Source organism: Mauremys reevesii, linkage group 3 (assembly GCF_016161935.1).
Source record: "Mauremys reevesii isolate NIE-2019 linkage group 3, ASM1616193v1, whole genome shotgun sequence".
Classification (NCBI taxonomy): Eukaryota; Metazoa; Chordata; order Testudines; family Geoemydidae; genus Mauremys; species Mauremys reevesii.
Window position 1 is genome coordinate 129666277 of NC_052625.1, and position 25455 is coordinate 129691731.

The window sequence follows — 25455 nt, forward strand, 5'->3', positions numbered from 1 at the left end:
GTGGCAGGTGTACCATACATCACAAAAATTAGGCCTTAGGTCAGATAGCTCAGGTTATTCATTCAGCAAACCTGAACATTTATCGATTAGTAAGCGCACTCATCCCCATCACCAAGTTTCAATCAACAATAACCAAGACAAGGTGTTTCATTACCCTGCTTTTTAATGTCAGGGTCAAATTCTGACAGTAAGCATTGTAGGAGATATTTTATTTTTCAACACCTTGAATTCAAATTAAGCATCCATCTAACCGTAGATTTTGCTTTTCTATTGCTCTGATACAAGAGTGACTGTCACTTCATAATATAATATGGGGCCCTGTCAACTTGACTTTTACTTTTTATACTGACACTTTTAAAAATTCCACTTTTTGACAGTACAATTTTTAAACAGGATTGTTTTTTCACCTCTCCAGCTGATGTTTATAAAGGTCTTTCACGCAAAGGAGAAACTAAATGACTATACAGTAGCACACAGTGAAACGGACTACACACAAAGTTTTCGAAAGCACAAAGAAAAACTGAAAAAATACCATTTTAGTAATTTTTTTTAAGTAATCCTTAAGTGTTACTTATTACTATGGTCCATACAAAATTTGATAGAAATGCATGATTTTCAAACTCTCAGTGTCATTTTTAACTGAGAATAATCTAGATATTTAGATAGATATTTAATAAGTGCTATATGAAAATGGATTGATTTTGTCAAGGTAAAAGCTACAATGAGCAGTCAAATTAAAGTATAAAATTACTTACAGGCTAATTTTTGTTGTAACTGTAGATCTGGAAACATCCAAACATAAATTTCTCAGCTTTGTGCTATCTAAATCAGAATTTGCTTGTTTTTCGGTGGATTTGCCTAGCTCTCCATTCTGAATCCCTTCAGTACGCAAGAGAGCTCTTCCCTCAGAGCTATTTACACGTTTTGCTGCCTTGGGTTCAGTTTTACTTTCAGAAAGTAAAGAAATAGTGTTCTCTGTGTCATTGGGAGAGGAAACTTTGGAGGTCTCTGCTTTGTTTTCACTAGTAGGTGCAGATACCGCTCCCTTTTCCAATGAAGTACTTTTTGTTGTTGGGTTACCTTCTGTTGCTGACATAGGTTGTATAAACTGCTTTTTCGGTAAAGAATCTTTTACCGGACTCTTCAAACTAGTGGGAGAAATAGGGACTGCATCAGACTGATTCTTTTTAAATGATCTTCTCCTGAAAGGGGATGAAGTTGGGACATGCTGTTTGCTTTTCTCAGATTCGGTTTTAAGCAGTCCCTTGTGGTTAGATCCGATTTTTAAGTCCTGGTTACTCAAGGTAGAAGAGTTCCGTTCAGAAGTTTGTTGAGGAGATTTAATTTTTCTTTCTGAGTTGGCTATCTTTTCTGAAACCACATCAGAAGGAACATCACCAAAAGCAGAATCTTCTTTTGCAGTATTCTCAGTCTGATTTCTCTCGCCATTTAAAGTCTCACTAGATGACTGAGATTTTCTCCTCTTTCCAGATCTCCTAGTAACAGATTTTTTATCCATTGTGTCTGTGTCACCCCAAATTTCTCCTGATAGAAAAGTCACAGATTCATTAAAAGGTGTTTCATCTGTTTTACTAAGATAGATATCTAATGTTAGAACTCTAGCAGGATGTCCGTGCTCAGCTGATTTGGATTTCAAACTGTGTGGCAATTCCTTTGATGCTGCATACTCAGGTTGTGCAGATCCTTGCACATTCACTAGTGGTTTATGATTTAATATGTTCTTTTCTAAGTCTTCACTAGATAAATTATTCAAACTTCTGATGAAATCCGGTGTTGTGGAATTAGTAATGTCTACAATAGGCTCTTCTTTTAGTTCCAATGTCTCCACTGTAAGGTCACTTTCAGAGAATGTGTTTTTTATTGTTTCGGTGCTACTGTTCCAATCAGGTGACCACTCAAAATCAGAAAAGACTTCCTTGCCACTCCATGCTGTAATAATATCGTGACGCAAAGGTGTTATTTTCTCACAATATTCTTGTGTCTCTGCAAGATCATTGCAACTTCTTTCCTCCTGCACTTGGGGAATTGTACATTCTTCTTTCTTTAGGTCTTCACTATCTATTGATTTCAGTGAAGCTGTATCCTTATAAGGAGAAACTGATTTCCCACTTTTAATATTTGGACTTGTAGAGGGTTCTAGTGAATTTTTGGCATTTTTTCTCCGCCCTGTACTAAACAAATTTCCAAGCTTTCCCAATACTGGTTTCTTTTTGTTCTCTTCTTTGGAAGACTCTGGAGACTGTGTTTTGGACTAAACAAAATCAGGAAGAAAAAAAAAAAGTTTGATAATGTGAAGGTATTTCTTCAAACATATTATTAATAAACATTTATATGTTCCAAGAGGTAGCAAAGGGGAACTAAACTGTTTATTAAACAGTAGGTCTTCTTAGAAAAGAAATGCTTTACTTTGGTTTTATACATTGTTATACAATTCTTTTCTAATTACACACATCTTGCTTTAAATTTTATTGGTAATACAAGTCTCAAATCTTCAAATACTTGTGCACGCACTTTCAGTTTGTTCATCAACATGAAGATAGGTCCATAGCTTTTTATGTCTGAAGTGATTTATTTCCATAGCAATTTTGCAAAGGAAGTTTAAGTTATTACAGAGGAAAAATATTACCAGCTGTGTTACACTGTGGACCAAAATCTGCCCTCTATTAAAATAGTGCCAGACCATTGAGTTCAATGCATATTAGTATAAGTGACCGAGGGCAGAATTTAACCCTATGAGTTAAATTTTACCCTATAACTTCAAATTAACCTGTCAAACAGGAAATAAGTTATCTAGAGAATACTAGTATATTTACAATATCTGTCAGTAAGTTACAAAGAATATAAACACTTTAAAAAGCAGGGTAATGCACTGGAAAAATCTTCAGCAATCAAAATATAACAAACATTTTAAATAATATTTCCTGTCTAAAGTGATTAGTGCTATACAAATCAATTTTGTTTGCTGAAAAATTAGAGCAAAACAAACAAAGACCCTTTCACAATATTAACATAGTCTAAATCTTTTCACAGTAAATTGTGTACATTTTATTTTTAAACAGACTAATATTTTCTTTATACCTAGCATTGGAAGGATTAGATTTTTTTATCAGTAAATGTTGATAAACATTTATTTCCCCATACACAAACAAGCTGATGAAAATATTTCCATCAATAATCAAAGTTTACAGATAGCAGTTTTTCTTATTTTTGCCTGCTTGAGAAGTTAGAGTTTGATTTAAGGTTATTTACCTTATATATTTTACAATTTATGTTTTAATTATTATAAAGTTTTAACTTTTTGAATCTCAGCATCTACTGCCAGTAAATAATTGTCTGACCTCCCCCCATGATTTCCCATAACTGAAAAATATGGATTAAAATAAAAACAATTCTTAGCACATGATTCTGTGCAACTGTGAGCATTTAAATCAATAAAAATTGAAAAAAATCTTAACAAACAACAGCATCTGTCAAAATTATACAAAAAATATAATTCTGACATGCCTATTCATAGCTAAGTATACATACACTAAGGGCTTGGCTACACTTACAAGTTGCAGCGCTGGTGGAGGCTTTCCAGCGCTGCAATTAACACCCCGTCCACACTTGCAGGGCACACCCAGCGCTGCAACTCCCTGGTTGCAGCGCTGGCTGAAAACCCATCCGGGTTGGGGTATAAGAGTGCAGCGCTGGTGACACCAGCGCTGCTCAGCAGGTGTGGACACTCACCAGCGCTTTACCTGTCCTCCAGGGAATAAGGAGCTATCCCAGAATTCCTGTTCAGCCACTCTGCACATCAGTTTGCACTCTACTGCTCTTGCCTCAGGTGACCCGCCCTTTAAATGCCCCGGGAAATTTAAAAATCTCCTTCCTGTTTGCTGCAGCCAGGTGTGGAGTGCAATCAGTTAATCAGTTACAGGGTACAGGTAACCATGCGCATGGAGCACAGGTGAATTGCAGGACCTCATCAGTGTTTGGGGTGAGGCGTCTGTTCAGGCACAGCATATCTTTGAGCAGATATCAAGGGACATGCTGGATAGTACAATGCAGGGTGAAAGTTAAAGAGCGTGGAGATGGACAACATACTTGGGGTGACCCCACTGCCAATCCCAGGGTAACGATGGACACTTCTGAGCAGGCTGGGGACAGGAGGAGGAGGAGGCTAGTGAAGCTCCTGGGATGGGGAAGAAACCGCAGATTCCTGGAGGCATGCAGCCAGGAGCTCTTCTCAAGCCAGGAGGCAGCAGCCAGCAGTTGCAGAAGGACAGGCAGAGGAGGCGGCTTTTATTTTCTGGGTGGAAATGTTTCTGGAGAGGAAGGGGGTTATGGATGCATGCATGGCAGCGTCTAGATGTGGAATAGCCCGTTGATGTGGTCTATCACGTCGCGTAATCTGCTTCAGTTATCTCAGCAAAGCTTCATCCAGAGCGTGGGCAATATGCCTGCGCAGGTTTATAGGCAGAGCCACTGTGTCCCTTGTCCGCGCCACTCTTCGGCCAGGGGACCATTTCTGAACACAGGCACGCCGCATAGGGTCCCGGCGGAATCCACATTGCTCTAAAAGAGCCCCCGCTGTTCCCTAGTGAAAACATCTTCCAGGATTAAGTCCTGTGAAAATGTTGGGAGACTCTTTAGTGAAGAGATAGGGAGATAAGATCACCCCTGCATCTGCATCTTCACTCAACCTCTAGCACTCCAGATTACGCAACCAGCTCCTCTCACTCAAGCCCCACTCCTCACTCACCATTTCGTGGCTTCTGTTGTGTTTTCCTTTTGGGATAAAGAATGCAAGTGAGAACTTGCAAGTGAGAACTCCTCAGTGTAACAATTCATGTCTGGAGATAGTGGATACAATGCCCGTGTTAAATGTTGTCATTTCTGTGTGTACAGTGACCTTGACTGGACTGCCCAGATGTTCAACATCACAGAGGCTTCAAAATTTGAGAAAAATCCCGAAAGAGCAAAGAGGACATGCTGAAAACTGTTCTTCAGCACTCTGCTACAGAGAGAAAAGAATTGAAGGAGAGAAATGCAGTGGCCAAGAGGAGCATCCTGGAGCAAGCGGAGTCTATAGAGTCACTCGTTGCCATGCAAGCAGAGCACTACTCCCCACCCGCCCGTCCTTTGTGCCTTGTGCCCCAATGTCAGCTCCAACCACCTTTCCCCAGCATCCAGGCTCTTACCACCACCAGCTGCCTCCAACACCTGAACCAGCCCTGATACCTACCACCACCCTTACCCTCTGCATTCAACCCCATCACCATGCAGTATATGCACCCTGAAGTGCAGGATTCATTAAACAGCAATCCAGACATGGCATATGCAAACTTGTGACTGTACAGTTCACCAACCCACACCCTTGCCCTCTTGTGTTAATGAAATGTTGTGTGTCTGTCTGTCTGTCAAGGAAGTTTTTTTCTTTTCAATAAAACAATTCTTGGCTTTGAAAACAGTCTTTATTATAGCAGATAGTGAAAGACACCTTAGCCCAGTAAAGAAAGAGGCACTGCAAATCATATTATTATTATGGATAATAGAATAACAGTGTAAGCAGTGCAATTCACTCCCATGCAAGGCAGCAAACATTACTGTTGGCTTTCAGCCTCAAATTCTTCCCTCAAGGCATCCCTAATCCTTGAAGCCCTGTGCTGGGCCTCTCTATTAGCCCTGCTCTCTGGCTGTGCATATTCAGCCTCCAGGACTTGAACCTCGGTGGTCCATGCCTCACTGAATGTTTCACCCTTCCCTTCACAAATATTATGGAGGGGATGCTGCTTTCCCCAAGTCTAGCTTCCCATACAAACATCTCCAGCGAGCCTGCACACTCCACAGTCATTCTGCACCGGCTCAGCCTGTAGTTGAACCGGTCCTTGCTCCTGTCAAGCTTCCCTGTATAGGGTTTCATGAGCCAAGGCAGTAAGGATCACAGTGGGCATTTCGACATCCCCTACTGTGATCTTCCTGTCTGGGAAAAAGTCCCTGCCTGCATCTTCCTGAACAGGCCACTGTTCCGAAGATGCGTGCATCATGCACCTTTCCAGGCCAGCCTGTGTAAATTGATCCACAAGCGCCTGGAGAACCATAGAGAAATACCTGATGCCAGGTGGGGCCAGAATAGGAATATGCGTCCCATCTATCGCCTCCACAGTTAGAAACCCATTTGTGCAAAGCCATCCACAATGTCCTGCACGCTCCCAGAGTCACGGTCTTTCTTAGCAGGATACTTTCCCACACCAAACTGGTTCCCGACCGACCGGTAGCTGTCTGGATTTGCCATCTTCCAGATTGCAATAGCCACCCGTCAGGGCAGCTCTCAATCTTGTGTCCTAGCTCAGCACACAGTCCCATGAAAGTGGCTTTTCTCATACGAAAGTTCTGCAGCCACTGCTCGTCATCCCAGACTTCCATGACGATGTGATCCCACCACTCAGTGCTTGTTTTCAACGGTGCTGAGCATTAGACAAATCCATATTGATATCATCGCCGGACTCCTCACTGTCACTTTGGAGCTGAAGGAATAGCTCGACTGCCAAACGTGTTGTGTTGGTGACACTCATCAGCAGAGTCCTCAGCAGATCGGGCTCCATTTGCCACAGAAATCGCGATTCACAGAGAGTAACAGAAAGACACTCACAATGGCGCCAAACGCTGCCGGAATGAATGCTGGGATGTTGCACCACGGGCGCTGGCAAACAGGGGTGTTCTGTGGGATAGCTGCCCACAATGCACCTCTCAATACAGCGCTGCCACACTGCAGCGCTGGTAGCTGTCAGTGTGGCCACACTCCAGCGCTGGCCCTTACACAGCTGCATGAGCAGCGCTGTAACTCCCAGCGCTGCAACGCTGCCGGAATGAATGCTGGGATGTGCACCACGGGCGCTGGCAAACAGGAAGCGGAATGACCCGCAGGTGTTCTGTGGGATAGCTGCCCACAATGCACCTCTCAATACAGCGCTGGAAAGTGCCACACTGCAGCGCTGGTAGCTGTCAGTGTGGCCACACTCCAGCGCTGGCCCTTACACAGCTGCATGAGCAGCGCTGTAACTCCCAGCGCTGCAACTTGTAAGTGTAGCCAAGCCCTAAGTGAAAAATGAGGTTGCTCTGTGGCTCTACAAAGTGACAAGCACTGTGAATCACTGACCCTAAGGGAAACACCTCCTGAAGCATACAGCTCATGTTATTTCTCCCTCCCCACCCTTAGGTGAAAGAGCAGCATCAGAGATTACTGGTGCTAACAACATAATGTTGAAGCCATGGGAGCGGTACACAACTGGAGGATGATCAGCAAAGCTGTAGAACGAAGCAGGGCTGGAAGCTCACCCACGTGTCCCCAAAGGCCAAGCGAGCTGCACAATGCTCCCCTTCCTTACCGACCCGCGACCCCTGGAGAGAAGGGGCAGCAGGAGGTTTTCAATGCACAAAACGCCCGGCGTGCCCAGGTCTGCGCCCCCACGCGGACTTTAGCCCCGACTGCTGAGTTTACACTGCACAGCATCCGTCCTCTGGCATCCCTGCTCGCAGCCAGGTGTGGGTGGGGAGCACACTCATCCCTCAGCTATGCCCAGCTCCTTCCCCCCGCTGATAAGGGCAGGGGAAGCCAGGAGACAGCCGCCTCGCCTGCAGAAATTTGGCTGGCAGCCCCTTACCCCGGCAGCCCGGCCCGGGGACCGGGCAAGCTACTCACAGCGAGAGCTGGGCGGCCCCCAGCAGCCCAAAGGCCGGCGCACCGCGAGGAAGCGCACTCAGCGCAGCCGCTCCTGTCTCACCGCCGGGAAAGCGGCGCTCCGCTAGTTCCCGCGGCAGAGGCGCCAGTTCTCTGAGCGCTCCCGCCTGCCTCCAGCACCAGCGGCTCCGCCTCCTCCTGCCGCTCCCGCCCCACAGGTCGGGGGCCCCAGGGCAACGCGGGCGGGGCGTGCCCGTGAGGCGGGAGCGCTCAGCGCGCCGAGGAGCGGCTGCAAAGGCGCCTTGGTGCGGAGGCGTGGGCGGGTGCAAAGGGCGCAGTACCTGGGCGCACGGGCGGTGCAAGGGACGCACAGCGGGCGAGACTCGGCCGCCCAGGACACCAGGGGAAAGGGCAGGGCAGGGCAGGGGGATTTGAAGAACGGGAAGGCAGAGAGGCGGCGGCTCAGAGGGGAGAGAGACGGGGGAGCAGGACGGGAGAAGAGGGAAACAAGGAGCTCACAAGCGGCAATGCACAAAGAGGGGAGTTGGCGCTACCAGCGCGTGTCTGAACAACTTGAGCGGCTGCTAGAACAGAGCCGATTCCCAGCTATCCAGGGCAAAAACCCGCCCCGAGCAAAACCGACAAACTTTGATGCTGAGGGAAAAAAGCCTAGAATGTAAAGTATCCAGTCACGCCCTCTACCTCCAACAGCAGCTGTAGGAAGCGGCTCTCGTTATAAAACAGGGCTTAAAGACGTCAAAGTGGTTTTGCACAAAGTAAATGCCCAGGGTGGGGGATGGATGCACTAAGCAGCATGGTGTTTGGTTAATTATCATAATGATTGTTTGACGATCAGCTATTTTACTTTACTAGCTGCAGGCACACTAGGTGGAAAGATCATGTACCGATTCCAGCTCTGTACTGGGGGGCGGAATAAGTAGGAGATTAGTGTTCTGTCCGGTAGGTTTTTTTTTAAATGAACATACACTATGGAACGATTCTGCACTGGTAAAGAGGTGGACTGAATAAGCTACTTGGCCTTCAACAATTCTAGCTTTTCAAAATATATTTACTAGCCTGTGTACTAAAACTTGTTATAGTTAAAATCCAGTTACAAAGCATATTACTTAATTGCAGGCATAGAAACTTGGGCAATGAAGAAACCACAGGGCTACCTAGCAAGAACTTCAAGCCAAAAGAGGAGAAATGAATTAGTAGAAGGGAATACAGTTCTATTAAAAAAATACAAATTTTCCTTATAAAGATTGTGGCATTAAGGTGGGGAGGGAGTCAGCACTTAATAGAGGATAAATTAATAAGTTTGAAACCAAAGTTTGAGAGGCTTTGGATAGTCTGAAAAAGGCAGAAAACTAAGGGGAAATGGAGAAGTCTTGATAAGACTACATAAATTAAATCAAAACAAACCCTCATCAAGACAACTCAAATATAAAGTTAGGTCAGTACATACATGTTTTCAGGATTGCAGCCCAAGTCATTAGGGCTATGGGTATGACCTGTGTGCAAAAGTGAAAACCTCACTCTGAAACACATACAAAATACTGCATAATAAAGTTTGCTCAAGTACAACCACCCCCAACCCAGACATGAAAAATGAAGAAATTCACATTTATATCTCACATACTGCACAGCAACCAATCCACAATTTTATAGAAAGCCCTGGTTTCAATAAATGTGTCATCCATCAAACTCATAAGAAAACCCCACCAAATAAACCTTAACTTTGCCATGCAGTCACCTTGGCCTACATCCTCAAAGGTATTTAAGCATCTAATACTTTTGAGGGTCTGGGCCCTCAATTTACAATCCTCAATTAAGGATTTTTAGATCATGTATCTGGTGGTTGGTGTACAGATCTCCAGTGAGAAATTTTGAGATGTACTGTCCTCACTTCACCAACCAACAGAACTGAAGCATTTAAATGAATTGGAGAGAAATGGTGGTGATTAGTTGAGTAGCTTCTAACATCACAATAATAATAATAATTAATAATAAATACCTAGATCTTATATAGAGCATTTCATCATGATATTCCCTAATGACCTGATCTATTGATTTAGCCCCACTAAATATAGCTGTCAGATACATAATAAATAAAGTGGGTAATTATGACCTAATTTCTCCAAAGATAGACTATACATGTGTTTTCAATGAGTTATAACTACATGCAAAGAGTGAAGAGCTAGTAACAAACCAGTTGTTAGCCATAGGGAGATAAAAAGGCAAGACACTGAAAATCAAGAAAATTTTAAATGAATTAAGTTTACAAGCAGTTTTACTTGTTAATTCTCTGAAAATTAATTCTGTACTTAACAAGTAAATGCTGTAAATTTGGAGATGATACATATAGTTGGGATTATGTCTTCCAATGTGTATTACTTTGCATTTATCAACATTGAATTTCATCTGCCATTTTGTTGCCCCGTCACCCAGTTTTATGAGGTCCATTTGTAACTCTTCACAGTCTGCTTTGGACTTAACTATCTTGAGTATCTTGCATCCGACGAAGTGGGTATTCACCCACGAAAGCTCATGCTCCAATATGTCTGTTAGTCTATAAAGTGCCACAGGACTCTTTGTTGCTTGAGTAGTTTTGTATCATCTGCAAATTTTGCCACCTCACTGTTTACCCCCTTTTCCAGATCATTTATGAATATGTTGAACAGTACTGGTCCCAGCACAGATTCCTGCGGGATCCCACTATGTACCTCTCTCCATTCTGAAAACTGACCATTTATTCCTACCCATTGTTTCCTATCTTTTAACCAGTTACCAATCCATGAGAGAATTACTTTAAGAGTCTTTGGTGAGGGATCTTGACAAAGGCTTTCTGAAAATCTAAATACATCACAGCCACTGGATCACCCTTGTCCACATGATTGTTGACGCCCTCCAAGAATTCTAACAGATTGGTGAGGCATGATTTCTCTTTATAAAAACCATGTTGACTCTTCCCCAACAAATCGTGTTCATCTATGTGTCTGATAATTCTGTTCTTTACTATAGTTTCAACAAATTTGCCTGGTAATGAAGTTAAGTTTACCAGTCTGTAATTGCCGGGATTGCCTCTGGAGCCTTTTAAAAAAATTGGCGTTACATTAGCTATCCTCCAGTCATATGGTACAGAAGCTGATTTAAATGATAGGTTACATACCACAGTTAGTAGTTCTGCAATTTCACATTTGAGTTCCTTCAGAACTCTTGGGTGAATACTGTACCATCTGGTCCTGGTGACTTATTACTGTTTAATTTATCAATTCGTTCCACAACCTCCTCTAATTACACCTCAATCTGGGACAGTTCCTCAGATTTGTCACCTAAAAAGAATGGCTCAGGTTGGGGAATCTCTCTCACATCCTCAGCCATGAAGACCAATGCAAATAATTCATTTAGTTTCTCAGCAATGGCCTTATCCCACTTGAGCGCTGCTTTAGCATCTCGATCATCCAGTGGCCCCACTTGTTGTTTAGCAGGCTTCCTGCTTCTGATGTACTTAAAAAAATGTGTTATTTTTTGAGTCTTTGGCTAGCTGTTCTGCAAATTCATTTTTGGCCTTCCTAATTATATTTTTACACTTCCCTAGCCAGAGTTTATGCTTCTTTCTCTATTTCTCAGTAGGAGTTTACTTCCACTTTTGAAAGGATGCCTTTTTGCCTCTAAGTGCTTCTTTTATTTTGTTGTTTAGTCACAGTGGCACTTTTATGGTCCTCTTACTATGTGTTTTAATTGGGGGGTATATGTTTAATCTGAGCTTCTATTGTGGTGTCTTTAAAAAGTTTCCATGCAGCTTGCAGGGATTTCACTTTTGGCACTGTGCCTTTTAATTTCTGTTTAAATAACTTCCTCTTTTTTGTATAGTTCCCCTTTCTGAAATTAAATGGTACTGTGGTGGGCTGCTGTGGCGTCCTCTCCACCCCTCACCCCCACTTCCCAGGGATGTAAAATTTTATTCTGTTATGGTCATTATTACCATTCAGCTATATTTACCTCTTGGACCAGATCCTGTGCTCCACTTAGAACTAACTCATGAATTGCCTCTCCTCTTGTGGGTTCTAGGACTAGGTGCTCCAAGAAGGTGTCAAGAAACTTTGTCTCTACTGTTACCACTCACAAAAGAGATCTTGGAGTCACTGTGGATAGTTCTCTGAAAATATCCACTCAATGTGCAGCAGCAAACAAAAAAGTGAACAGAATGTTGGGAATCATTCTGAAAGGGATAGATAATAAGAGAGAATATATCATATTGCCTCTATATAAATCCATGGTATGCCCACATCTTGAATACTGCGTGCAGATCTGGTTGCCCAATCTCAAAAAAAGTTATATTGTGGAATTGGAAATGCAACAGAAAAGGGCAACAAAAATGATTAGGGGTATGGAACAGCTTCCATGTGAGAAGAGATTAGTAAGGGTACGTCTACACTACGGGACTATTCCGAATTTGCATAAACCGGTTTTGTAAAACAGATTTTATAAAATCGAGTGCACGCGGCCACACTAAACACATTAAATCGGTGGTGTGCGTCCATGGTCCGAGGCTAGCATCGATTTCTGGAGCGTTGCACTGTGGGTAGCTATCCCGTAGCTATCCCATAGTTCCCGCAGCCTCCCCCGCCCCTTGGCATTTCCGGGTTGAGATCCCAGTGCCTGATGGGGCAAAAATCATTGTCGCGGGTGGTTCTGGGTAAATGTCGTCAGTCACTCCTTCCTCTGGGAAAGCAACGGCATACAAGCATTTCGCGCCTTTTTTCCCTGGATTGCCCTGGCGGATGCCATAGCATGGCAATCATGGAGCCTGTTTTGCCTTTTGTGACTGTCACCGTATGTGTACTAGATGCCGCTGACAGAGGCGATTCAGCAGCGCTACACAGCAGCATGCTTTTGCTTTTGCATGACAGCAGAGATGGTTATCAGCCATACTGTACCATCTACCAATCCATAAATTGGTAATAAGATGATAATGGCTACCAGTCCTTTTGCACTGTTCCATTTGTTGTTGTCATAAGTGCCCCTGGCTGCTCTTAGCCAGGGCACAAAAAATTGGGAATGACTCCCTGAGTCAATCCCTCCTTTTTGGTATCTAAAAATAGAATCAGTCCTGCCTAGAATATGGGCAAGTGTACTAGAGAACCACTGTATCAGAGAACCAGAGAGCACAGCTGCTCTGTGTCAGATCCTGCAGAAATTATGAGCTGTATGCTATTCACAGGGGGTGCTCCTGCAACAACCCCACCTGTTCATTTCATTCTTCCCCCAGCCTTCATGGGCTACCGTAGCATTGTCCCCCCACTTGTGTGATGAAGTAATAAAGAATGCAGGAATAAGACACAGTGACTTGTTAGTGAAGGCAGCCTCCAGCTGCTATGATAGTCCAGACAGGACAGTAAGGAGTGTGTAGGAGAGGAGCCCAGCATCCCTCTGCTAGTTCAGGGGCACTTGAATCTTTTCTTTACACATGAAGGGTGGGGGCTGATGGAGCTCAGCCCCCTGTTGCTATGACGATGATGGATATCAGCCATACTGCACCATCTACCAGGAAAAATTAGGACCAGGCGCCCTTGATCGACCTGACCGATGCTAGTACGCATGGTTACCAGTCCTTTTGCACTGCCCCATGTGCCAATAGGCTGATGATGACGATGGGTATCAGTCTTATTGTACCATCAGCCACCCATGGCGGCGGGGGGGGAGCAAGGATGTTGGTGTTGAGTGCTGCAGCATCCCGTCTATCTGCAGCATTCAGTAAAGATAGGGTGACATGTAAAAGAGTCAAGAGAGGATTGTTTTCCCTTTCACTTCTGTGGGTGGGTGGGGGGGTGCGTAAATTGCCTAGCTATGCCCTGACCCACCGCGGACACTGTTTTTGACCCTAGAAGCATTTGGAGCTCAGCCAAGAATGCAAATGCTTTTCAGAGACTGCAGGAACTGTGGGATAGCTTGAGTCCTCCAGTCCATGAGCATCCATTTGATTCTTTGGCTTTCCGTTACGCTTGCCACGCAGCAGTGCGCTGAGTCCCTGCTATGGCATCTGTCTGGAGATATTTAAAAAATGATTTTGAATTTCGTCTTCTGTAACGGAGCGCTGATAGAACAGTTTTGCCTGCCCTTACAGCGATCACGTCCGCATCGTCCATGCTGGAGCTCTTTCTTTATTTTGATTTTTAACTGCATCACCACCCGTGCTGATCGGAGCTCCACGCTGGGCAAACAGGAAATATTCAAAAGTTCGCGGGGCTTTTCCTGTCTACCTGGCCACTGCATCTGAGTTCAGATTGCTGTCCAGAGCGGTCGGTGGTGCACTGTGGGATACCACCCAGAGGTCAATACCATCGATCTGCGGCCACACTAACCCTAATCCGATATGGTAATACCGATACTAGCGCTACTCCTCTTGTTAGGGAGGAGTACAGAAACCGGTTTAAAGAGCCATTAAAATCGATATAAGGTGCCTCCTAGTGTGGACGGTTGTGGCGTTAAATCGGTTTTACGCTCCTAAAACCGGTTTAAATGCGTAGTGTAGACCAGGCCTAAGACTGGGACTTTTCAGGTTGGAAGAGATGACTAAGGGGGGATAAGACAGAGGCCTATAAAATGACCGGTGTGGAGAAAGGAAATAGGGAAGTGTTATTTACCCCCAGGAGCCTGTCTTAGCCCCGCTGTACCGTCAACTGGACTTTTAACAGCCCAGTCAGTGGCACTGACGGAGCCGCCAGGGTCCCTTTTCAACCGAGTGTTCCAGTCAAAAACCGGACACCTGGCAACCCTAACTCTGGGTTACATTTTCAGATAGTGCATGTTAAGCCCATAGTTGAGTTTGATTTGCAAGACTACATGTATAAAAACTTAGTAGTAGGCAAATCAATTGCACCTCTGAAAAAAATTGCTATGTGCAATTATCTTGCTTAAGTTCTTAATTATACGTTTGACATGCAGTATTTGAAAATCTATCTTTAATCTCTTACTGAAGTTTGAATTTGTTTTATGTCTAGATAAATAGATGCACATACACAAGAAAACTGTTGCTTGATTCTGAAATACATGCCCTGTGCAAATTATACTGAAGTAACAGAGCATGACAATTACACACAGCCCTTACAAAATGCATAAAGACTAGGTTCTTGCCCTGAAGAGCCCATATTTTAACTCACACAGATATAATATGAGGGACAACAGTATAAATGCAAGAAGACATAAAAGGCCAAGATTTTCAGAAGTGGCTAGTGATTTTGGGTGCACAGCTTGAGACACCATAGAGGAGGCTAATTTACAGAAACTACTGAGTACCCATTCTCTGAAAAACAGGCCTTATTAAGGTGTCTCAGTGCATCAAAAAAATCAAGGCACCTTAAATAGTAATTTTTTAAAACCTGGGTCAAAGAAGCGTTAGTGTCAAGAAAACAACAGGAAATCTGATGTGTTTTTAGGATGCATTTGAGGGTGGGTTGAAGATCACACTGCATAAGGAGTGGGAGGCTGTTCTAAGTGTATTGCAAGCATCTTTAAGGTGATGTTCAACTATGAAGACTATATAAAATTGCCACCTCCTTAATCAACAGATCTGCACTTTGTGCATATTCAGTCATATCTGTTTATATTAATGACAAAAGTACTCCTGTTGGCCATGCAGAGCCAATGCAGCCAACACCCCAATTCTGCAGAGCACTTACATGTGCTTATCTTGATTTCAGTGGGACTTAAACATATGCTAAAGTGCTTTGCTGAATCCAGGACTACGGGATCAAAGGGATGTTCAACTTAATATGATTGACAAACCCTCTTATAGCATGTCCACACTTGGTAAAAATATAACTTTTTTCCCCCAGGTATTAGCTAACATGGTAGCTATCATGGTAAAATCCAAGTGTGGACAAGACATTTATAGTTTTAACACACTAGCTGGTTGAGATAAACCCTAAGCTCTATCCTAAAAGTAAACAAATGGAATAAATTGTGAACACTAAATTTGACTTTCACAATTCTTTAAAATTCAATTATTTATGGCTTTATCAATAACAGGAAAATTTAGGTTTATGATGTCCCTTTAACTCTACCTTAAGCAATTCTAATTATTTAGCAGGAAGCATTTTTAGTTCAGGACAGGATGTTTGGGGTTTTTTGGATACCTTTACCTTTAAATTACAAGTCACAATACTGACAGCATGTGGGAAACAGAAAGGATCAGAATGGAGTTCCAGCAGCCACTGATGGAGTCACAGAAGTGGCATTAGATAAATTATAGTGCAATGAGTTGTAACTGCTGTTCTCTACTCCATTTGTTATAGTGATTGAGATTCAGCTGTTCAGAGGCAGGAGTGCTACGGTTTGTCAGGACTAAGCAACTACTGCAGCAGTGTGAAGCCTCTACTGGAGAGTGGAAAAATTGACACATGAGGGATGCAAAAAGAAAAAAAGATAAGAGAGCGCAATATAAATAAAATGAAAAATCAAAATAGCCAGTATAATGAGGAAAGAATACTAAAAGGAAAAGTGGATAAAGTACAATGCAGAGAGAGGCAATGCAGAATGACAATGTTTGTGGGGTATGGAGAAAACATGGAAAATCTAATTTTAAACTAAATAAAAACACAGAAAAGTGGGAAATATAAAAGACAACAAGAACTAGAAGCCTGTACTGAACAATTTTTTTAAACCAACTACTGCACAAGCAACATTTATAAATGAAAATGAGAGCAATTTTTTCCAGGTTTGGTTTATTCTGTGCATTTGGCACTTTAATTTCGCAGATTCATTATGGACAGTTTTCCTGGTGGTTTGTGCGGTGGTTTGCCTTTCACAAAGCAACCAGGGAGGAATAATATGTTGGAGAACTGGAAGGTGTGGTTATAAAAATACCCCAACAAAAATAGCAGGGGAACTTGGGGACATGGGTTGTATACGATATTTTTAACTAATTATTTTAAATAGACTAGATTTCAGGTTGACAGTGTCTCTTTAATATATGTAGAAGAAAAAAGCTCTAACTCCAACAATTCCATTACTAGACTCCCTTGTAGGTCGTCTTCTCCTTCCCTGCCAACCTCCACTTTGAGATTACACCAATCACTGTAAGGTCTGGGCACCACTATTTAGTGCAGGGGCGGCTCCAGGCCCCAGCACGCCAAGCGCGTGCCTGGGGCGGCAAGCCGCAGGGGGGTGCTCTGCCAGCGCCACGAGGGCAGCAGGCAGGCTGCCTCCGGCGGTTTGCCAGCGGACGGTCCGCTGGTCCCGTGGCTTCGGTGGACCCTGCGGGAGGTCCTCCGAAGCCGCGGGACCAGCGGACCCTCCGCAGGCAAACCGCCAGAGGCAGCCTGTCTGCCGTGCTTGGGGCGGCAAAATCCCTAGAGCCGCCCCTGATTTAGTGCACTAATTACTGAAATGGTAATTTCTCTGAACCCTGGAGACAGGCAATGCAGTTATAGTACTTTGGGATCTTGTTAACAAAATTGTTATTTTTCTGACCTACACTTTTAACAGGGCCGCCCGGGGGGGGGGGGGGGGGAAGTTGGGCAATTTGCCCCAGGCCCTGGGCCCCATAGGGGCCCCCACAAGAGTTTTTCGGGGCCCCTGGAGCGGGGTCCTTCACTCGCTCTGGGGCCCCCGGAAAACTCTCGCAGGGCCGGGGCCCCCCAAGCTTCTTCCGCTGCAGGTCTTCAGCGGCGGGGGTCCTTCCACTCCGGGGGCGGAAGGACCCCCTGCCTCCGAATTACTGCTGAAGCGGGACTTGCCGCCGAAGTGCCGGGTCTTCTGGGCACTTCGGCGGCGGGTCCCGGAGCGGAAGGACCCCCCCATCGCTGAATTACCGCCGAAGCGAGGGCCCCCCGCCGCCGAAGACCCCAGGCCCCCTGAATCCTCTGGGCGGCCCTGACTTTTAAAAATACATTCTGACAACATTTTTTTACTGAAAGAGTGAAGTGGATAAACTAGAAATGTTTTCCCCAATTTTCATGTTTTTTATGCTCACTGACTTGTAATTTTTTCAGTTTCTCTGTTTCCAGTACTTCAGGATGTTTTAGGCAAGAAACTCATATATCCAACACACCAAAACCTCTCCATTTCCCCATAAAATATTTTACCAGAACAATGATTTTTTAGCTTATGGAAAAGAGTTATAAAATGTGCATTGTAGAATGATCTGTGTTGTAACACCACACAGAAGAATATAAGGCCTATGTACCACTGAAATTTGATGTAAATCCCATAGCATACATGTTTGATTGATTTTTGCAGGGAAACAGCAAATCTCAAGAAATCCAAACATGGCTCCAATTTCTACATTCTGTCCTAAGTGCCAGGCAGAAGCTGTAGTGCCTCTACAGCTTGGAGCACACCAAAAAAGTAGCAAGGAAGAAGGGATCATGCAAATTCAAAGAAATAGGACTTGGGGAATTTTTACACTTCACTGAGCCGAGAATGATTAAGTATTTCTACAAAGCAAAAAGTTTATTACACATGGAGAAGTATGGACAAAAATTAAATAGATTCCTTCCTGTCCCATATAAGTGTTTAGAAAAGGCTGTTGGACACAAAACAGCAAACACAGCAGAAAAAACATGCCTGTTCTCATCCCCAAAGTAAAGCATTTCCCTATACTGAAATCCTTATCCCCCATCTTGCCAACAACAGCTTTTGATTTTTTAAGGCAGACTTCCTGAATCAAATGGAGTGTTAAGCTTCAAACTGACAATGCATTTGAAAAAAATAAAATAAATTAACCATATCTTAACCCAAAGAACGTTTAAAAAAGAGAGAAAAGAAAGTATTGTTTGCCTTACCATGATGATGATAATCCTTTTTGGTTTTTTACAAAAGAACAAGCAGACTATGAGATGTGAGATGCAGTTGCGTGTGTGTTAACAAAAAAAACCCTACTCCTCTGTGATCCTGTCACACCTTAACCCCCTCCCCTGTTTTCCCCCCTTTCTCCTCGGAGTATCCAATTTAAAAAAGAAAGTAATATCTGAACCAAGCTCTTCTGACTGATAAGTCAAGTCATCTGGCAGGTAGAAAATGACATCTACGGAGGAGTTCAATTACAGTTGTGACACTTGGGTTTCTAAGGGTTAATTAAGGAGGTGAGTCCTTTAGTAGGTGTAACATCAAAAAGGGAAGAACCTGCTGTAAAAAATTAAGGAGGCAGAGTTTGGCAGATGCCTAAATGCATTAATTAGCCTACACAATACAAGAATGCAGACATGCAATGCAAGGGAAAAAACCCACACATCTTTGTTCCCATAAACTTGATTCAAGTTTACTGATCTCCATTTAAGGTACGTATGCCTTTGTTCAGCAAGAGATTTGTCCAAACTGGCATCCATATTTATTTAGCTCCTGAATAAATACATCATAGATACATATTTTTCCATGGTCTAGTGGAAAACACCACTAAGTATTAGAATTTAAAAAGAAGAGTACAAGGAGCAAAGTCCAGTGAAGTTTAAGATTTCCAGAGATAATATTCTACTAGAAAAATAACAGTTGAATAATTATTGAATTTAGTAGCTCCTATGTTAAACAGTTAAAAAAAATTGATATTAGCTGTCCACATCTGTCTCTCAGATTATCTAGCATTGCTTTAGGCGAGACAAATATACATATAGTCTGCTCCCACTAAAGACTGCAGTAAATATCAGAACCTCTTGATCCTATAAGGGAAAAAAGAATCTCACTCTGTGTACTTTGTCTAACTACTTAAACATGCACCCTGCCAAACAGGACAGGGCAGGATTAACAAAAACATTTTGTTGAATGTTCTTGATTGAAATCTCAGGTCTCATACACCTTAAAACAGAACCATTAAATATAATCCATCTCCCTCATAATTCTGGATGCATATTACTGTCTGCAGGTCTCTCATTCCTCTGCACTTTGTGAGATTACATTATCTTGTCTCAAGCTCTTATCTCTAATTAAATAGCAATATCATGTTAGTAAGTCTAGAATTACAGTAGGAAGTCTAATTTAGTCCCCCTTTTTAAAAAAAAGGCATTTCCCAGTACTCTTTAAAGAAAACCACTTTGTATAATTTTTGCAGGTGGGTAGGAAGGAAAATAGGCATATCCTAGAGCGGTAAAGCAGAAGTGTCTGTACTAAAGAGTAATTTGTAACTCACTGGAAACTAACTCTTTCAGAGGACACTATCAAATGCTGCTGTTGACTTATCCTCTCCCTTTCCTTTTAAAGTCTTGCTGTCAATGCAGCTCTGTAGTTGTCCTGAAAATATATGATATTTGAGCAGATCTTATGGCATTTCAGAAGATTTGCAAGAAACATGCAGAGCCACCAGTTTATTGCCAAAGCACCCAGTAATCAATTTATTATGACAAAGACAAAGGAATGCAAGCAGAGTTGTCATTATTGCAAATAAATGTGAACAAAAAACCCATAAAAAGCCATTAAAATTGGAGTAGGTCAGTTAAAAAATGTAGACATGAGTAAAACTGGCCAGTAAATATTTTTTCAATACAGCCAGTTAGACTCTGCCCCTCCTTACCTAAGTCCCATGCACTTCTGACATCTACAGCAGCACAATACACACACCAAACTCATAAAGTTTGCACCAGAACACAAAACCTTACGCTGACCTCAGCCACGTGAAAGTCTTACTGGCTAATTGTATTATGTGTAATGGAGGGAAGCATGAGGTCAGAGTTATGGGTTTGGATTCTAGAGCAAGTATTAATTTCTACTTCACATAAAGAACTTTCAGCAATGTACAGTAAGAAAAAGTATTTATGAGCATTAAAACTGCCATTACAAACACAAAGTTAACACATCACAGGCCTAAGCACAACTAGAGTTAACTTGTCATAGAATCATAGAATATCAGGGTTGGAAGGGACCTCAGGAGATCATCTAGTCCAACCCCCTGCTCAAAGTAGGACCAATTCCCAACTAATGTGACATTAGAAATGAATACTGTGGGTGAGTACCTCATCACCCAGTCCAGCACCTTTATGTGAGTCTGAGGGCCAGAACGGCATAAAGTGTCCCTAAAAGCTTTGGTTCCTGCCACATGAGGATTCTCCTGGAACAGGGTCTGTGGAAGACAGTGGTAACAAGCAGCCTGGGATTAGTGGCTGGGTTAAAGCCGTCATAGCTCCCTGTGTCTCCTGGTCTTGTAAGAGCATAAAGCCAATATATAAAACTGCAAAGAGAACAGTGGATCAGACTGAGAAGAAATTTCACAAAAGCTTACAACAAAGACAGCCGCATATGTGACATTTGATCTGGAGACCAGCTTTGCAACATTTGAGATAGAACTAAATATATTCTTCTTAATGGGTGTTAAAAACATTCACTAGGATGAAGAATGAAAATATTCTGTCAAACTGTGAGTATTTAAAAATGAAATTAAGATGTTCTTATCCTCCATAGCAGTTCTAATTAAGGTGCTAAGATATGTACTTAATTTACATATAACATCTGATTGTAAAAAATCCTTTAATTGAGGTGTCTTTCCAGTTCAGCACCCAAAAATTAAAGCATCCACATTAGTGGCCGCTTCTGAAAACTTGGCCTTTAACCTCTCTGGGCCTCTAAAAGCCCATTTGTAAAATGGGGTTAACACTTATCCACGTAGGTAAATTCTTTGAGATCTACAGATGAAAAGTGCTAAGTGCAAAGAATTGTTACTTTTACAGTGAGCGTTATCCCAACTTTCAAATATAAAATGGGCTTTCCAGTCATTTTTGTTAATTACAATATTATTGAGCATTTCTCCTAATTGTGAGTAGCAGTATGCCAAATGTCAGTGTTCTCCTGTAATTCCAAGAGCACAGAAACTAATTGTTACAATAATTATTGGATAGAAATGCTTATTAGTTAGGGTAAGTGTCACAATTATATTTCTGAAACCAACACTCACGGGAATCACCTAGTGTATCACTTCCCTGGGTACCCAGAGTTGTGAGGCACCTCGCTACCACCTGCCCTTGTCTGTGCCTGCGAGGGGTCAGCTCCCCAACCCCACCACCCCTGGGCACCACAAGCACTCCCCTCTCCAGGCCTATCCAGGCCATGCTCTCACACTACAGGTTAGTAATAGGCACAACTCAACCCCCGAGCCTTTTGAGCATTTTCTTGCAGTGATCAGTCCTTGGTCCACTGGATAATCACAGAATTCTTAGATCCACTGCTTCCAAAGACACTGTAAATAGCAGCTTATCAGTTTCCCGTCAGCTCACCACTCCGTTTAACACACAGCACTTAGGTATGTAAAAGTTTATTTAAGAAATAGTAGAGATTTAAGTGATACAAAGTAGTTATATTAGAAATATAGTTTTCATGTAAAATAAAATCATAACCATAAATCATAATAGAACCTAAACTTACTTAACTAGTTACTATCAAGTCTTACAGTTTTGTTCACCAGCGTTTTTCAGCCATGTAGGTTGTGATCCCTTTCTCATGAAACAAGACTCACATTCAGCTTGTCTCCTCAGTGGAGGATCCAGGGTGTACCTGAGTATCCCCCGTTATACCACAAAAACCTATTCTTTTTACTCAAACAGGATATCCTCCTGCTGTTTGTTTTTTTCCTGCAGCTTTCCCCTTGTGTGACATCTGGTTCAGCAATACAAATAGGTCTCCACTTGACCAGACGGAGAGGGATAAGCATCTCCTACCCCATGTGAGGCTCACTGGCTCTAGAATCTGGGCCTGTAGAGCGGCAACCCAGCAGCAGCTGTAACCAGCTTGTGCTTCACTACCCACAACCCGCTGTGGACATAGACCCTGGGAAGTCTGCTTCAAGGGGTCTGACAGGCAGCAACTCATTGCTCCTGATTGCCTTCCTGCCCTATATAAATCCAAGAGGCATCCCAGGCAGTGCCCAGCAATAATGTGGATCTCCTGTAGCTACAGTGACCATTTCTGCTCTTGAACTCACGGCCGTGACTCCGCTTGATTTGGACTTCACCTCCTGAGCTGGACGCTGAAACCTAACTCTGACCCTTGGCATCGACCCTGGCCTGGAACCTGACTATGAACTCCTCTGCTACTCCTAGCCTCAGGTTTGACCCTGCGCTGACCCTGGTCATGACTGCCCTTGTTAGGATCCTGACACCTCTGCCTGACTAGAACCTATCATCTTCTGCTGACCTGTCTTCACTTACATATTTTCAGAACAGTTCTCAGTATAGATACGTAACTCCTTAAATATCATCCATACATACATCTTGCAGTGATAACATATTGTCTCTAATCTAAATCCATGGTACACCCACATCTTGAATACTGCATGCAGATCTAGTTGCCCCATCTCAAAAGGGATAGATTGGAATTGGAAAAGGTTCAGAAAAGGGCAACAAAAATTATTAGGAGTATGGAACAGCTTCCATGTGAGGAGAGATTAGTAAGACTGGGACTTTTCAGGTTGGAAAAGAGATGACTAAAGGAGGATATGATAGAGGTCTATAAAATCATGACTGGTGTGTCATTTACTCATATTACAAGAACAAGGGGTCACCAAATGAAATTAATGAGCAGCAGGTTTAAAACAAACAAAAAGAAGTATTTCTTCATACAATGCACAGTCAAACTGTGGAACTCCTTGCCAGAGGATGTTGTCAAGGCCAAGACTATAACAGGGTTAAAAAGGGAACTAGATAAGTTAATCAAGGATGAACTTATCCATCAATGGTCCATCAATGGTTATGAGCCAGGATTGGCAGGGATGGTGTCCCTAGCCTCTGTTTGCCAGAAGTTGGGAATGAGCGACGGGATGGATCACTTGATGATTACCTCTGGGGCACCTGGCATTGGCTACTGTTGGAAGACAGGATACTGGGCTGGATGGACCATTGGTTTGACCCATTTTAATGTTTTTATGTAATGATTAGGATGACCAGTGTGTTAGTGGCTGTTGGTAGAGACCTCACATTTCACCCGTTGATGCACTATATGTAGACCCAGGGCATACCTATAAATCCTTGTGCTCTCCTTATGCCCTCTGCCAGTTGACATCACAGGGTCCCCAGGACACATCTCACCACAAAGAGACTTAGGCATTCTGATGCTCAGCATTTCAACACCTAACTTTTAGTTGCCTAGGAACAAATCACTGGAACAACACAAAGCCACACGATGCCTGTTAATTGCCTACATTCCCTACACAATACACAGGGAGAGATAGGCACCTTAGAATCAGATCCACAAAAGCCAGCTCCTAAGCAGTGTGCTGCTTAAGCTAGCCAATGGGAAATGTTGATGAGAAGGATGTGTCATAAGCCCCTCTCTGAAGATAGGCATCTAAGTCTGGGCTGTAGGGAGGTACCTATCTCTGCTAGCGATCCACAGCTGGGAAAATATCTCCTGAAGTCAGACGGCTTAGGTGCCTAGCCATTTCTGGTGAGAATGAATTAGGCACTTCCTCACTCCACACCAAATGGCTGGAGGAGGAGGAGTGAGTAGTGGTGTCTACCTTATAAGTCCTAGGCCAGGAGTTACAGCACTGACCCAGGATGCAAGAAACCCAGGTTCAATTTCCCCTATCCCCCACCCCACAACTGTCTAAGGGGGAGAAAATATTTGAACAGGTGTCTCCCACTCCTCTCAGGAGGGTTCTCTTAACCACTGAGCAATGGGATATTCTGATGTGAGGAGTCTCTCTCTCTCTCATTGAAGCTGTTCCATTTTGGATAAATATTTAGTCATTAGGCCAGAGAGAACATCTGAGAATGACTCTGTAACCTGGTGGTTAAGGCACACATCTGGGAAGTGAGAGACCCAAGGTTCAGTCCCCCTGCTCCAAAGACACTCTAATTATTTCTCGAAAGTGGAATAGAGAGCCTCACATCTGAATGGCCCATATAGACCATGCTTGGGGAACTCTCCTGAGATGAATGGGGGGCCCCTTTTCAAATCTATTCTCCCTAGCAGACAGAGGGGGAAACTGAATCTGGGACTCTCACATCTCAGATGAGTGCTCTAACTATGTGGTTAAAAGTGGTAGTGACACCACCACCATGACAATTTTTAATAGAACCTGATCTGGTAGGTGGCCTCTGAGCCTACATCAGTCCCAGCTGATGAGATAGACAAAGCAATGTTAATCTTCCCTCAGTTTGCGGATCACACTGGAGCTTAGGTGGGAAATAGGTGTGTCACAGATCTTAGCAAGCACTGCTTTTTGGCCCACTAGCACAGCTGTGAGGGTAATCCAATCCTCTCTGCTCTGGATCACAGAGTTTCTTCAAGCTCCTAGAGCCTCAGCAGGCTGCAGCACTGGTTCCTCCCCTGGGGCTCTCTGGCACATTTGCTGGGCACTGACTCTGTCTATTCCTCTTCTTGGAAATGGGGCTCCTCAGCCCACCTGTCCTAGGAGCAGTGCTGACTCCCCAAGATACCCCAGTTATTAAATAACACCCCTCTCCCAAACCTCCACCCCAAAGATGTGAAGCTACTGGTTTACAGTCTAACACACTGAGCATCACTCAGTAGAAGCAGTAAGCACCTACATAGCCTGCACAGTCTAACACCTTTATGCTCTTTCATACTTGATCATGTAAAGCACAGGAAATACAGATCCATACAAAACAATAAACACTAAATACATGTCCATGTCTCAGTTTTTACATTTGAATTTCTGAATAAGATTTAGTTTAGGTAGAGAGCAACATAACCTATTGTTGGATCAGCATTAATTTCTGTGGTTTACAACATTACAAAGTTAGTTTTTAAGATAATCCTTAGAGTCAACATGATTGAGTAAATATTGCTCTAACTACTGCAGCTCTATTGCATAGTTTAAAATA

At 43.2% G+C, this 25455-nt stretch overlaps 1 protein-coding gene across 4 annotated transcripts in view; it reads right to left on the minus strand.

Annotated features, from left to right (window-relative positions):
- CRYBG1 (crystallin beta-gamma domain containing 1) overlaps window positions 1-25455 on the minus strand; it is a 167556-nt gene that overhangs the window by 52997 nt on the left and 89104 nt on the right. For 2 of the 4 annotated variants that reach the window (XM_039529215.1, XM_039529216.1), the window contains one exon: window positions 756-2272. In XM_039529215.1, the coding sequence (XP_039385149.1) occupies window positions 756-2272 (1517 nt within the window). Of the gene's footprint in view, window positions 1-755; window positions 2273-8025; window positions 8182-8203; window positions 8277-25455 lie in introns of those variants that run through there. The other 2 variants (XM_039529218.1, XM_039529217.1) reach the window with 2 other exon arrangements.